Source organism: Eufriesea mexicana, unplaced genomic scaffold, assembly GCF_001483705.2.
Source record: "Eufriesea mexicana isolate 0111107269 unplaced genomic scaffold, ASM148370v2 scaffold745, whole genome shotgun sequence".
In the NCBI taxonomy this organism is placed as follows: domain Eukaryota; kingdom Metazoa; phylum Arthropoda; class Insecta; order Hymenoptera; family Apidae; genus Eufriesea; species Eufriesea mexicana.
This window is the reverse complement of record NW_016908908.1, coordinates 1,011,312-1,027,504: the sequence shown is the minus strand read 5'-3', so window position 1 is coordinate 1,027,504 and position 16,193 is coordinate 1,011,312. Positions and strand designations below refer to the sequence as shown.

The 16,193-nt window shown below is 40.4% G+C and overlaps 1 protein-coding gene across 1 annotated transcript in view; it reads left to right on the top strand.

The window, feature by feature from the left end:
• Positions 1-16,193, top strand: part of LOC108546659 (MICAL-like protein 2) — a 144,535-nt gene that overhangs the window by 89,922 nt on the left and 38,420 nt on the right. Inside the window, exon 2 of the mRNA XM_017898869.1 lies at positions 10,661-10,918. Coding sequence (XP_017754358.1) covers positions 10,767-10,918 — 152 coding nt within the window. The 5' untranslated portion in view covers positions 10,661-10,766. The remainder of the gene's footprint in view (positions 1-10,660; positions 10,919-16,193) is intronic.

Sequence of the window (16,193 nt, the reverse complement as noted above, 5' to 3'; positions counted from 1 at the left end):
GTTCGGCCCTTTGTTTATAATAGACCGTGTGAAGGCTCTGAAAGTTCTCAAGTACCATTGATGAGGCCCTAGGACCGCAATGTCCCAAGTAGAAGGTTGTTTATATCCTTACTGTCAGCGCCCTTTGATTTCTTTAGCACCTAAGCCACCACTTAGGTAATCCGCGACAAACAACTATATATCACCCTTCAAGAAGACAAGCACAATTATCTAGATTGTTTAAACAACCACCACCGCCGAAGGACGCTGAAGTTAACATACACCCCCAACATCGTAGCAACCAATCAGCAGAGAGACCAGGATTATATAACCACCGAGAGAGTCAGTACCAGTCAGTCAGTCAATAACATTCGAAGAGTTCAGAAGAGTTATCCGAAACAACTACATAAAATACAGTCCACTATAAACACAACGTTCCTCAAGAAATTTGGTTCGTCGTTAACCGTTGCCAATTGAGGACGACCTATTGACGATATACAATAACATAATTTTATTCTAAGAGTGTCATCGAATGGCTGAATGTTGCACAGCAACGAAGCATGGCACAGGATTAGCTTTCTCTTATCATCGTATAGCGAAGCCTTTAATGGTATCCCTTGCGCTGCCCGTTGTGGTGGATAATGAAAAACTTGACACTCTTACTTATCTAACTATTTATTAATAATATTAATTATTACAAGGATTCTCTCTATATTTATGGATTATTATTTATCGCACATTCTCATTCGGCACAGGGACATTCACGCACCACATGGTCGGACACACACTCACTTCCCTTTCGCGCTTCTTTTGTTTTCCAGTTTTACCATCCATCCACATTCACTCGTCACCACGCATCACCTCTCACTCATACCAACTTAAAAGCTAAACATCCCCACACCCGTGACTAATCGTTGGAGATGTTGCAATTTCTCCACCTTACTCAGTTCGGGTTGACCGTGTATCAGCATCTTAAATTCGTCCTTGAAGGTCAGCCACGTCCTGAGTTTTCCGTCGAATTGCGGCATGTCTGTGGTCGACAGCCTCCTGGACGTTGATGAGGTGTTCGCGGATGCTTTCTGTTCATTTTCTTGCTTTTCTAATTTATCTTGCAATACCTCGGCCTTTGCTATTACGTTGTCGAATGCTTCCGTGACCGCGTTTCGTTCATGTTCCGTTTGCTCAAAATCACCGAACGTACCGATATCGTTCAGTGCTTTGTTGAAATCGACAAACGATTGTCGTATTCGGTCCATTCGCACACGTAGCTTTATCCTCTCCGTCTTAGTATCCACGTAAGAGTTGACGTAATTCGCCATGAATTTAATTCCTGCCTTGAACGATTCGCATATTGCAGCGGAATACACGAAACGAACTAACTAATCCCACTTATGGGATTCTAGCGGGGTTCACTAATGTAACGACGCCACAGTCAGCACTGGCCTAATATTCTCTAAAAGGGACTCTCTAAACGGCACTCTCTCACGAAACTATTAACTCTCTCAACTCTCTCAACTCTCTACCCTCAACAACTCTCGCTCCTCAAGGACCTCCCCCGAAGGAGGAGAAAACTCCCCCCACGTAACGCTCTGGGATGGAAGGGATTCCTCCTTCGGGTTAGGCTCGTCGAGGGGTCACCCACGCGGACACCCTTCCCGAGAGGTGCCCGCGGACGCGTCACCCCCAGTTTACGATGGGGAAAACCGGGGTTGCGCGAGGCTACCTCGCGTGGCCTGGCTCTGACTTCCCGAGAATCGTCTGGCCGCCAGATTCTAACGGGACCTCTATACCTGGCAAGGTCTAACGATATCCTACATTCTTGCAATATATATCTCAATCCGCGGATCTTAGTTTCGCTATGGGGTGTTCGTTGACGCGTTCCATTTCGACTGACGAGATGGATAGATTGGCAATTCAATGAGGGAACGAGTCTACCTTTCGTTGGACTAGGGATGGTAATGTTTCGAGGCCCGTGAATGTCCTCTTATGCCTCGATGTCGCCGAGGGTGTCTTGACTTTCTTCTGCTCCGTGCGTGGACTGGGCCGTGGAACGTGGCTCCCGGACTCGTGCACTTCCACAGGTGACAATCCGGCTCGAAGGAGCAATAAATGTAGCGTCGTAATTGAACCTTTGGTGAATTCGGACGGGTTGTAAATCCGTCTCGCGACCGCAGTGTGATGCCTGGCAAATTAATATTGGGCAACTGTTTCAGTTGCACGAGCGAAAAGAAGTCGTGTCTTCGACCATTCGAAAGGAACTGCTCTATCCGAAATTCGAGAAATATCGACTCGATTGAATTTTACGATCGAACTGCCGGATCAAATTCAAGAGTGAACTGGTGTCTTCGACAATTCGAAGCGAACTGTCGTCTTCGACGATTCGAAGCGAACTGGTGTCTTCTGCAATGAGTAGATAAGGATTGCCCCACCTTAACGTCGAGTGATAACAACGGGGTATGTAAGATCGGGTTCGACTCGGGCGTTTGGCGCGGAAAGAACAAATGATAACGGCAAATCCGTTTGTCGGAATGTCTGTACAATGATTGAGAGAGAAAGCGTGTGTATAGAATGAGATAGATCTGGCTTTAAATAGGGATGCAAGGGCGCGAGGCATATAAATGGTGTGTAGTCGAGAATAAAGAATTGCGTGTTAGACTTGCGAAGAATCTAATGTGATATATTAATTAAATGAACCTGTTTTATTATTAAAAAGAATTCTTTTATCAATTTTTCGCGTAACATCTTTGTTAATCCTGTGGTAAACAGGGTCGGGTTTATAAAGATTTGACTTTATACTTTGATTTATATTTTATTTCCTGGCGATTCCAAGTATGCGGAGGCTTGAGTCTTGTACGATGCGCGATGCAGACCGTTGGCTGTCGAAAGAGTGTGTGTTGTCAAACCCTTGAGCCAGGGGTTTATAGGCCCTGTGAGGACCCATTGCGTCACTCAGTCCTACCTCGAAACTGATAGGCTGACAGTTTCCTCGAAGCAGTATAGATCTCTATGGAGGGTGGCACTGTCCAAATAAACTCCTCTCACAATCCTTGAAAGGTCGTTTTCGATACTCCTCCGGTCATCCCTTTGTTTAGGACTGTAAAGCTAAAAGTGAAAGCTCTGAAATTTTACAAGTATCAGTGTTGCGGCCCTAGGACCGCACTGTCCCAGGTCAAGTGGAGGACTGTTTTACGTCCTTATTGTCAGCGGTCCTTGACATTCTACACTCATTGTCACCTAAGCCTCCACTTGGGTAAACCCTAGCAAGCAACTATGTATCACCCCTGAGACGACGGATGTAGGGACCTAGATTATTTAAACAACCACCACCACCGAAGGACGCTAGAGCTGGCACACACTCCCAATAGTATTCGCAACCAATCAGCAGGGAGACGAAGAATGTATAACCACCGACAGAGCAGTCACGAAGATAGATCAGGAGAGTTATCCAAGAATTCTGCTAAAATATAGTCCACTTGATACTTCGAAGATAGATACAACCTTCCTCAATGAACCGTCCGTCACTAATTGTCGCCAACTGTTCCGTCGTGGAACAAAGAAGACCCGTTACGGTCTTCCAACAGCCAGGTCTTAGGGTCAAACAATTCGGCATCGGAATTTTCCGCTCCATGCCTTCAGCATGTTTGACTGCTTTACCTTTTTTCTTTGACTTCTCGTGTCGCGGAACACGAGAATCCTGGAAATCCCTAATTTAACGAAATTAGGCGACGGCTCTTAAGACTTGGCTGACAATAGGCCTGAGGGCTCCACGTGGTCCGCACACGTTGGAAGCCTCGGGCCCTCGCTAGGGGTAATAAACGACCGATGGGGTGACCAGCGCGCGGGTGGACCCCAGGTACCCCACCTTGGAGGAGAGGGTTTCCTCCACTATCGTTGCTTTTTGGGGGAACCTTCCCTTTCTCCAAGGTCACGGATTCGCGAACCAAGGGAACGCCCTTGGTCAAAAACAGCCAATCATATTTGGCGAGCTCCCGATTTTTCCTAAGGCCGATCTTAGGAAGATCGAGGAGCTCACTTCCGTTCGAGAGTTCAGAGACACCGGTTCTCTCGAAACAGTTCGCCGCAAGAGTTCATCTCTGCAACTCAACAATACGCCAAGTTTGCGTCGAAACGTCGAAGACACGACTCTTTTCCGCTCGTACAACTTAAACAGTTGCCCAATATTAATTTGGCGGACCTTACAACCCGCCGGAATATACGAGAATTCGATCGCGACGCGACGCGACACCAACTAAGATCGACCTAGTGAGGATATACAATCTTCGACGATTCGAAGCGAACTGAGCTCCTCGATTTTCCTAAGATCGGTCTTAGGAAAAATCGGGAGCTCGCCAAATATTATTGGCTGATTTGACCAAGAGCGTTCTCTTGGTCCGCGAATCGGTCACCGATACCGAAGTCATCGATTTATATAATATATGTATATGTTACGGTGAAAAGTTGAAATCGGTTAGTACTAGTTTTGACTACGCAAAACCCGTTTTATCGTATTGACCTCTCGTCGATACTAGTTTTGACTAGTTAATCCAAGAAGTAACTGTACGCTGCTAGATGAAACTAGTTCTCAGTGGACAAACTGTTACGAAAAAGAAAAGAAGCATTCGTTATGTAAAATTTCACGAGAGTATATCGCAGGTTCAAAGGTTAGAAAAATAAACACAGTGCAAATAATCGCGTATTCGGTAAATACAATGCTAACATTGTTCATCGATTGTTTCATCATTGGTCATCGATTTAATTGAAACTTTGTAGCTTTGTAGATTTCGTCATGCAGTTTCAGTACTTATTTTTTTTTCTTTCTGTTGTCAAATATTTTCATTTCCTATTGGTATCGACATATTTTGAATTTTAAGTCAGTTTAAATATCGGATGATATAACGAGGAAATATGTACTAGTATATGTTGATAAATATTATAAATATCCATATAGAAACTTGTCACCGAATAGTACTTCCTTAGAATTATTAAATTGCGATATTAGGAATATCTGTAAATCTATGTAACAAAAATATTCGTTTTCTTACAATTACATATATGATAATTGTACAAGGTGTCCTGTAACATATGTGGCGTATATATTTAACACTTGACACTTGATTACTTTGATTACTTTCACACTATCACACTTAACACTTGCCAAAAATGGGAAAGTCTAATTATTTTTACAGGTAATATTGAAAATAATTACCTGATATTTTAAGGCAAGTTTGTGGTATAGTAGTTGAATGCGATGAAAAATATCTTTGACTATAAAATAATAAAAATATCTTTGTAATATTTAAAATATTATATTTAGTATTATTATCGGTAGTAATATAAAGTAGTAATATATTCATAACACCTACAATTAGCTTAACGATGTGAACAAAAATGAATATTTCACTTTTCATTCCGTATACTCGCGTGACTTTCGTTGTTTCCCACCCTCGTGGCCTTTCTTCTGAGTGAGAAGTTCTAACGAACCACGCTCAATGAATCTTTCATATACATATCTATACTGTTGTCAACTTCTTCTCTAACCTCTATTACCGACCTCTCTTTGTTACCAACTTTCACTTTTTTCAACTTGTTCACAGTAGCCCATTCATGCCAACTTGCATTATATTATTACCAGATTCGCAGCGATTCATCGTGACTATTAGGTCCTGAGAACATTTTTCCATTGCAAACCAGGATTGTAACATCAGTAACTGTAGGAATTATAGGAAAGAGAAAAAGGGAAAAAATTTTATTTGAAATAAAAGAATTTATATGTAGGAAGTGAGAGTTGCGAGGATTAAGAGTGAACGCAAAGGAACTCTGGACCTGTCTAGCTGGTGACGGGCAATAGACAGCAGTCTAGAGTTCACACTGAATGTTTAGAACGACGTCTGAAATGCGCGTGGAAGGATGAGTGACCCCGTGCAAGGACCGGATGAACGGGATATTTATCACATGGAATGCAAGCGAAGAGCGAAAGGCACCTGAATGTTTAGGGTATGTGGCCCATCGAGAGCGAGGCTAAGGAAAATGCGTGATTGAGAAAGAAAGCTCGAGTATGAAAGAAGACAGAGTGCAAGGTTTAACCCATTTGTATCCAAGCGCGGAATATTCCGCGAGCCACGACATTCGTCTATCACCGAGCGCGGAATAATCCGCGAAACACGACTATCGTCTATCACCGACCGCGGAATAATCCGCGAACCACGACTGTCGTTTATCACCGAACGCGGAATATTCCGCAAGTAACGACTGTTGCCTATCACCGAGCGCGGAATAATCCGCGAGCTGACTTTTTTCATTACCAGTTGCTGAATATTCTTCATATGCCACAGATCACGTTTGATCCCTTTTGTGAGCATCTCATCTACATCGGTTCATTATATTCTTAACAAGTTTTACTTTTGTTGTGAAAATCCTTTTAACTACCATTATGAGTAGGTACTGATACGCGCTCAGTGATACGGGCCAGTCGTCAGTTGAACGTCGCTGATGCCTGAACACGGCACCTTAAGTAGAGCCGTGACACAAATGGATTAACCGTTTGAGTCCCAAGCAGCGTGATCGCGCTGTTCATATTTCATGTCGAGAAAACCCAGCACATTTCGAGCGTTCTCGACAGCGACGAAGTCGAAGCGCTATCGTGCCACTTGGCTATTCATCGCCGTAATATAAATGAAGCGCTATCGCGCCGCTCGGGATATCTCTACATAGAATAGAAGAAGCGCCGTCGCGCTGCTTGGGTCGCGACAGTGTTTTTTCAAAACCCTTTGGAACTCAAACGAATGAACCTCCTTTGTTCATTCATCAGGATCGCTGCTTAGCTCAAGTGGATCGTCGCTTCGACTTGAGACTCCGGTTATCGCTGCTAAGCGCTCGTCACTCGCTGCCTTATTGGTAACCGGAGTTCGCACGCTTTTCCATACTCTTACACTATTGGCAATAGTATAGTCTAGTTTACCTAGGATTTGGGAAAATCCTCAAACCTTCTTGAATCTGGAATCCATCTAGTGATTAGAGTGAGGACGATGCCGCTAGAAGCTTAACAAGCATTGCGAAAAATCATGTTCGTATAAATAGAATTTCACTGTACGTGGTTTTAATCGTGCCTCTTCGTTTTATTTTTCTATACCAATTTTTGCGTTAATTATTAATTAAAAATAAAGATACGAGTATCATCTTTCTCACCGTGAAACACTCACCCCTACGAGATTTTGCACTCTAAGATGCTAACTGTTTTATGACATTTTATACCTATTCAACATTCGAACATTTCGAATTGATATCTGCAATGGCTTCGGAGGATGTGGTTTGTAGCACGTTATCTACTCCATCCTGTGCATATGTTCCGCCCCGGAGAGCGTGTTTATAACATGATTTTTATTCTACGGCTTACACTTTTAACAGACCTAACGGTTTACAATATATTTTATTTCGTGACTGCAATTCCGGAGGATAGATGTGCCTCACCGCCGTTCTAGCGGATTAAGTTGTAAAGGTGAAGGCGAAAGTTTAGGAATTTTTACAAGTACCAGACTCGACAGATGGGACCCACGTGTGACAGACCCAACGAGCGACGGACGGACACTACTTATAAATCACGTCATTGACCATCAAAAATCGGCTCCTTGACAGTTTCCTACTCCTTAGCCAAAGGTCCTTCCGTCACACCCTCTGTCCAATTAAAACTCCTTACTTTTCCACCACCAACGTTTATTTTGCCCGATCAGAACTAAACTGGAGAAAACACCGGACAGGACACGACGAGACACGACGTAGATCGAATTCGAGAAATCAGTTCGTCTTCGACACCGATCCTTGAAACATCTTACTTACACGTATAAACGCGTGTTCGAAACGGTACTCCGTTCAACGTCTCCATTATAACTATTCTATACTTTGTATAAATAAACGCTCTCTTTTATCAACACGCTTCGGGATCCTTATTATTACAGCTAGTCTCGTAATATTAATTTGGCGCGTGATAAGCGTTCTAGGACATCGAAGGGATTCGATAAATAGGACGCTACAGGGTTAATACTATTTCCTTTTTCTAGAATCCTTCCCAGCCCACAATACCACAACACAATCATCTACGATCATTTTTAATTACTCGTCATATTCACTAAACTTGTCTCCCATCGATTAAACCAATTATTAATTATGTGGGGGACCCCCGCCCATGGTTGCTGATGACTGTCACAGGTATTCTGTATGAGATGGTATTATTAGAAGGGACGAAAGGAAAAGGAAGGAATGAGCGTTTCGTCCTGGGCCTGCTAGTGGACTCATCGCTAAGACTACCTAGCAGGCCCAGCTTTAGATGGGGATACTATTGGAAAATTTGGAAGTTCTATTATAGGAAGTGGAGGGTTTACCCAGTCCTCGAACCTCCTTGAAGTTGAAATCCATCTGGTCACGAAAGCGAAAGTGATGATCGCTACAATTATTTAATTATCTTTAACAGAAAATGTTGAATAATCAAAAGGGTTCTATATACACGGGATTCCACTTTGCTCGAGCATCTCAAGTTTCTCGTTTATTTTTAACGATGGAAGAACATATTGAAAATATTTCTTCGATCAGCAAATATTATAATAGACAACAAATATTTTTCGAGATCCCAAGGTTATCAAAGTGTTCTTTTGGAATGGAGCGATATTCGATAATTTATAATACGATAACCTTGAGTTCGAGGAATTCGTGAAATTCGAACTATTGTTGCAAATAGTGAAATAACCGTGACAGAATGATGAATGAAGGATTTATTTTCACAAGTGTCCAAAGCGATGTCCGTTAACTTCAATACACTTCTATGGCCCGTTAATGAACGATTCACTAGCTCTCTTTGTAACTTGCTCATTGATGTTAACCTATGCGATTTTAATCCGTTATTTCATATTTCCCGCTATAAATTCTTAATTTTATTGCACCTAGGAAAAAGAATTTAGCGATGTAAGATCCGATGAACGTGCAAGTTATCGAATATTTGCACTGCGACCGATCTAGCACAGCATTTTGCAAAATAGCAGGATATTAATGCATAATGCCTAAGGTAACTGTAATATTGAAGAAACGTTTGATTTCTTTAATAATTCGGAATCCTGGTAAATTAAATAACTCGTCGCTTAAAAAATTTGTTTATCTTGACTATTATTTATTTATCTATTATGTTTACCTTGAATATTATTTACCTTGACTATGGACTATTCGAAGCGTCACTGATAAAATATGCTGCAATGATATCGTTACCAAGAATATGATGTACATTTATGCGTCATCGATATTGGTTTGCAAATTATTTCGTATTTTCAGTACAGTAATAATGTGTATTGCGAGCATTGGCTTTTATCCATCGTTGATAATGTTGTTGATGGGAATGATGGGAATGAATTAGAATAATAATAATTATATTAGATGATAGAAAATAAGTAAATAATATTAATTTCTCTAAACAGTTTAATCTTTTAGGTACAACGCGTTTGACCGCGGATGGCATAAAAATCGTTCATGACAATTTCCACTATGACCTTACGTGGGAATAGAATAATTAATTAATTATTATATTACAGGTAGCCCTCCTACAACACGGCATCCTATAAGACGGTTTCAGTAAACACGTTTCATAAATTGCGGGAATCCTCCTACAACACGGCATCCTATAACACGTGTTGGAAGAAGATATGGCCCTCTTCGGTTGAAACAGAAAACGTGCGTGAATCGTCGGAAAATGAAATTCACGGCATATTAGAACTTGCTAAATCAATCGGAGGTGAAGGTTTTGTGGATATGGCTATCGAGGACGTTCAAGATTTATTAGTGGAAGAAGAAGTTGACGAAGCGGATTTGATGGAAATGGCATCTGAAGCTGTAAATCAAATCGATTCCGAGGGCACTAGCACCGATGAAGATTGCGCGGTTAATAATTTAACATTAAAAAAATTACAAGGAGGCCTAAGCTTAGCTGAAAATCTCGAGTCATTTTTCTCGAATGCGGACCCTTCCGCTGAAAGAAGTCGAAAATTCAAAAGGGGGCGGCAAAACTGTTTAGCTCCGTACCGAGAAATTTACAATGACCTGGTAAGAACCAGCAAGCAAAGCGAAATTACAGATTTTTTAAGAGGGAAGAAGATGCAGGAACTTTAAATGAAGAAAAAAGTTCCGAAAGCAAAGGCGATATCATTCCACCGAAGAAACGTTCTCGGTTGATTATACCGAGCAGTGACGACGAAGAAATTATTAAATTAAAGTTGCGTTAAATTAAAATAATATTTTTGTTTTTTTTTTATTTCGTGTTGTACATACATTTATATTTTTAATAAAAATTAAGTTGTTTATGTGGAATTAAAGAAAAATTTGTTTTTAATAAGATTTCGGAACGTAACCTCCCTTTTTGTACTGGCTCCGGGTCTCGTACAACACGGTTTCATACAACACGGCATTTTCTAGGAACCTATCTACCGTGTTATAGGAGGGTTACCTGTATATTAATTATTAAAGCAAAGCTTCGAATTGAAAAATTTTCTTCTTTTTCTTTCCATTTGCTTTTGCATATAGAATTATCCCCTTCCCGGTTGTATTACCACTGCTGGGACACTCTGTATAGTTTATTTGTATCTTATAAAAGTCATTTAAACCACCTGTTATTGATGGAAAAGCTAATATTTTTGTTTATTGTTTACAGACGAATCGAGCAACAATTTAGAGACAGACTGACGTTTTCCTGATCGCGTAAGCGTAAGAGAAGAGATTTGAAGAATTTTAAGAGAAAAATTGAAATTGACGTGAAAATGGGCGAACGACGAGGCACAAAGGCACTAGAGCTTTGGTGCCGGCGAATAACCGAGGGTTATCCTGATGTAAATGTACAAAACATGACAACTTCTTGGAGGGATGGTCTTGCCTTTTGTGCAATGATTCATCATTTCCGTCCTGATCTCATGTAAGTAAAACGATCTTCAGTAGAAATAATGAAACATCGATATTAGTAAAAAAGTATTTTAAAATAATCGGAAATACAATGCTCCGTGAAATCAAAATTTCTTTATCACGTTCAGATTTTCACGAACTTAAATACGAGAAATACAGTTCTCATTCAGCAGTTTTCTCCCTGAAATTTGTTTAAAATAAGTAATTCTTAGTTTAAAGAATTACATATATATTCAAAAATTATCATAAACAATTATATATATATAATATTTATTTTCTAATCATTTAATAATTATTTATACTATTTGTATAATTAATTTTATTAATATCATTAATATAATTAATATAAATATAATATTATTATTATATTTATTGTTTATCTTATTTGTATGTTATATATTATTATCATCATCATCATCATTATTATTATTATTGTTATTATTATTAGAGCTTCATTGAAATTCTACGATCACTTCATTTACGAAATACAGCACCACCTTGACATATTGTTAATTGTTTTAAAGGAAACATCACGTTCAGTGATTATATATTGTATATTTGTATATATATGTAGAGACACTTGAGTAGGTGGTAAATAATAGCCTCTATTTATTAAATAACAAATAATAATGGATTAAATTAGCAGTGTGTGGTGACGATTAGGCTACGAATTTATAACAGCTACTACTATTACTACTACAACTTGAGATTACAACGCAATTACAACTGTTACGACTAAAATACAACTAGACGACTAACAACTTCTTTCTTCGCAACTCTCTTCTAACAACTCTACTACGAACTGCCCCGACATACATACTCAACATACTGCTCGCTTCACGCCCCGTGCATCCCTATTTAAAACCATACACTCTATCCTCTTCCATATATATTCTCTCTTTCCCAATCACGCTTTTCCCACGCACTCCTTGCAGCCTTGCCCTCGGCGGGTCACGAGGAAGGAGGAATCCCTTCTACCCCAGAGCGTTGCGTGGAGGGAGTTTTCTCCTCCTTCGGGGGTGGTCCTTGGAGGGCTTAAAAGGGCCCGCTCTGGAAGATAGAGTTAGTCTTAGAGTGAGTGTTATTGAGAGTTATTGTAGAGAGTTGCGTTTAGTAAGAGTTGAGTCGAAAATTCAGACTGAGTCCAATCCAGTTCTCATTCTGCAGTAAATTTCAGTATCCGAAGTACTCTCCAGCGAAGTAGAGACTGTGAGACTCTAAAATATATATATCCCAAAACCTAAATAAAGTCAGTTCTTCTCAAATTCTAAATACGTGTCACTTCTCTTGCGGTATACCTACTCTACGGATAGTATTTCGTATGCAGGCATAGTTATTCTTATTTTTCGCCGTTGCAAACTAGTCCCGTGACAAGGGCATAGTTTAAAGATATTGTATAGCGTCACTAGGTCGATCTTAGTTGGCGAGGATTAGTGACGGACGGCTCTTTGAGGAAGCTTCTGTCTAGCTTCGAAGTGGTAAGTGGACTGTATTTTAGGAGAACTCTCTTCGTCACTGCTCTGTCGGTGGTTTTATAAGCTTCGTCTGTCTACTGATTGGTTGCGAATAATATTGGGAGTGTGTGCTAGCTCCAGCGTCTTTCGGTGGTGGTGGTTGTTTAAACAATCTGGGTCCTTACGCCTGTCGTCTTAAGGGTGATATATTGTTGCTTGTTACGGTGTACCCAAGTGGTGGCTTAGGCGACAATGAGTGCATAGAAGTCAAGGGACGTTGATAATAAGGACACAAAACAGTCCTCCACTTGACCTGGGACATTGCGGTCCTAGGGCCGCAACACTGGTACTTGTAAAATTTCAGAACTTTCACATTTAGATACACAATCTGTCCTAAACTAAAGGATGAACGGAATACCGGAAACGGTATTTCAAGAATTAACACACAGCAAGATAGAATTTTTGAATATACGCGAATTTAAAGTTTAAGATAGTATAGGATATCACACGGATACAGCACTGATACTAGAGAACGCTAACAAAGCGACACTTAGAGTACTATACGGTGTTATAACGAACACACTTGCTCACTGAGTCTTTCAGGTCACTCCTAGACTGACTGCAGGCTCACTGCGCTGGGCCACTCTCCACTCTAATACCACCGACTGTAACACTTTCCCTCTCGAACCTTCTGCAAACACTGACTCAATCCGTGACTCTGACTTTAACTCTAACTCTCCACTCTAACTGCGATGACTCTGACTCCAACTGATATGTTCTTCCGCCTTCCGAAGCCAAGGGTTTTAAGCCCTACCAAGAAACGAGCGCTCTCGTGATTGGCAGTTCGTCGAACCAGGGACACGCCCCCGGAATTGCTCACCTCCAAAAATAAGAAACGTCCCCACATCAGGATTGACGGTGGTGGAAACCCCTCTTTCACGGTGAAGACCTTGGCGGTTCGCCCACACGCCAGTAACCCTTGTGGAGGTCCCCCCTACGGGTCTTATGGTGTAGCCAGTTGGTATCCTGATGGCTGTCTTGCTATGATAGGTAGCAGGTAGAAGGACGCAAGGAAGGGATGCCTTTCGTCCTGGGCCTGCTAGTGAACTCGTCAATAAGGTTTTCTGGCAGGCTCTGTCTTAGATGGGGGATATTTAAGTAGGATAGGAACTTGTATTTATGTAAATCTAAGATTCACCGAGGACTTGCGAGGAACCTCGAACCCCCGTTTTCCATCTATCGGTGAGGGTGTGAACGTTGGTCGCTACAATCTTCTTAACCAATTCGAGACCGACTGCACACCGTGTGTGCAATTGATTTCCGAGGCTATAAGACCGGTTGCATACCGTGTGTGCAATAATAATAATGAGCATTTATCAGTTATTCTGAGTAAAATTTGGCTTTGGTTTTGCTGCGTACCAAAAAAAAAAAAAACATTTTGTTTGGATTTTCGAAATCTACATTTTTAGAAAATATCAATGCAGGAACACATATTTCTGTAGCGAGCACGTCCAAATACGTCATAGGCATGTACAAATAGCAACATTTGGCTATCATCACCCAGCTAATGTATAATTACTTTACGATCAGTGTACTATTTCCTAAAAATGTATAAACAAATTATATATTTTTTTTTCATTACTGAGTTACATTACTTTATTACCTTTAGACATTTTTCTAAAAATTTATTTCTCGTTTATATTATTTTCTTCATTGTTCAACTGATTTTTTTAACTCTTTACTGTTTCTTAAAAATTTTCTTTGCATTATATTCTGTTCTTCATTATTGAAAGCAAATTAACGGTTTTATATTATCTAACTATTTGTGAAATAAATGTTTATTAATTTTAATGATGTATTTTTATTTTATCTTACATTGCACACATGGTGTGCAATCATCTTATTTATGCGAATTCACTTAGAATTGGGTGATATCCATTGTAAACAAGTTTTTTCATTAAAAATGAACAATATAAAGAAAGAAAAAATTTCGCTGCTGGGGACGGTGTTCGAAAAAAATCACCGTCTCGAATGAGTTAAGAGACGATCGCGAGTATATCATTCTTGGTTTATGGCTTTGAAAGTTGGAGCCACCCGAAGCCAACGCCCGAGTCCAATTGCTGCAAGCCCATTGTCAGCCAAATTTTATTTGTTTCTTTTATTCTGACCTGGCCTCAAAATATTCTAAACATCTTGAAATTTGAGAATATGTTTTATTTTTCACAAAAATTTCAATTTAAATAGCCAATGGTCACTACTTTTTACGCATAACGAGTATACTCGTCAAGACACCAAATCCTGCCACTTCTGTGTGACTTTTATTGATTACTTTTTATGGATATCTATGAATTTTAGTGAATTTTAGTATGAAAAATAGCTCGGTAACTTCAGGCCATCAATGGGCTCAGCTGGTCAGGATGATAGAATGATAACGAAACAGCAGTGAAATCATGTACCTTTTCTCGATACGAAATTTCACGTTAGGAAAAAGATATTGATATTTCGATGTTTATTCTATGGCGGCATCATTCTCACCCTCGCTAGAGGTATATATCACTAGATGGATCACTAAATGCATCACTAGATGGATTCCAAGTTGAAGGAGGTGCGAGGATTTTCTCGCAAGTCCTTGGTAAATGTTGTAGATTCAAAGATTAGAAAAACGAACACAGTGCTTCACGTATTTAACGAGACAGTAAATTTTAATTAAGAATAAAGAAAAATAATAAAGGAATGTAATACAATTTATACAGATACACTTTCAGTCCAATGTCTGAAAAAGGTTTCGACCCTTTACGTCTGTAGCCAGCGAAGAATGACGCGAACTGACTGAACTGTCAAGAAAGAAAGAACGCTTGGCCCGTGTTGAAAATAGGATACGTTTTAACGTATGGAATATACAAAAATTAATCTGTCAAGAGAAATAGATGTATCTTTAAACTATGCGTCGAAGAGGATCCGGAAATGCGTGAAGTGTTTATTTCGCACGATTAGATAAGAATTGGGGGACCGGGACGAGCTGCAATCGCATACCCTTTTTGCTCTCACTCTAGATGTGACTCTCTACGAGAATAGATATACCTTCCTTGAGAGAAATAATAAAGAACATTATAATATAACATAACTATTTCTTTTACCCATAATCCCAATAGCTCGCTACAGCTCTCAACTGTTTTATATCGGCTCCAAACATCGGCGACGCTTTAGGACAAAAGTGACAATGTATAACGTTGTCTTTCAACAGTAAATCCTCCGCTTCCTGTAATAGAGCTTCCAAACTTTCCAATAGTACCCCGTCCAAAGAAGGGCCTTCTAGGTAGCCTTACTGACGAGTCCACTAGCAGGCCCAGGACGAAACGTGCGTCCCTTCCTTTTCCTTTCGTCCCTTCTAGCACCCCCGTCACATCGAGGATACCCGCGACCAGCCAAATAACAACAGCAACTGTAGAAGGAAGGACCCGCTTTCCCTCACGCAATTTTAATTATGTATTTTTACAAGATCAAACGTCAGACCTAATTTCTTATGACCGAATGTGGTAAAGATGGAATTTATAGAAATTGAAATTTTAACTTTGATTATATTTTATTCCCTCGCGGAGCAAGTGTGCGGAGGCTTGAGTCTTCTGAGATGCGTGATGCAGACGGTGGATTGTCGAAAGTGTGTCCTCGAACCCTTCAGTCAGGTTTTTATAGGCCCTATGGCGATCCATTGCGTCGCTCAGTCCTGCTTCGAAAATTGATAGGCTTGATGGTTCCTCGAAGCAAACATAGATCCCGATGCAGAGTGACGCCATTCAAATAAAGACTCCTCTCACACGAAGGAGGATCTCTCTT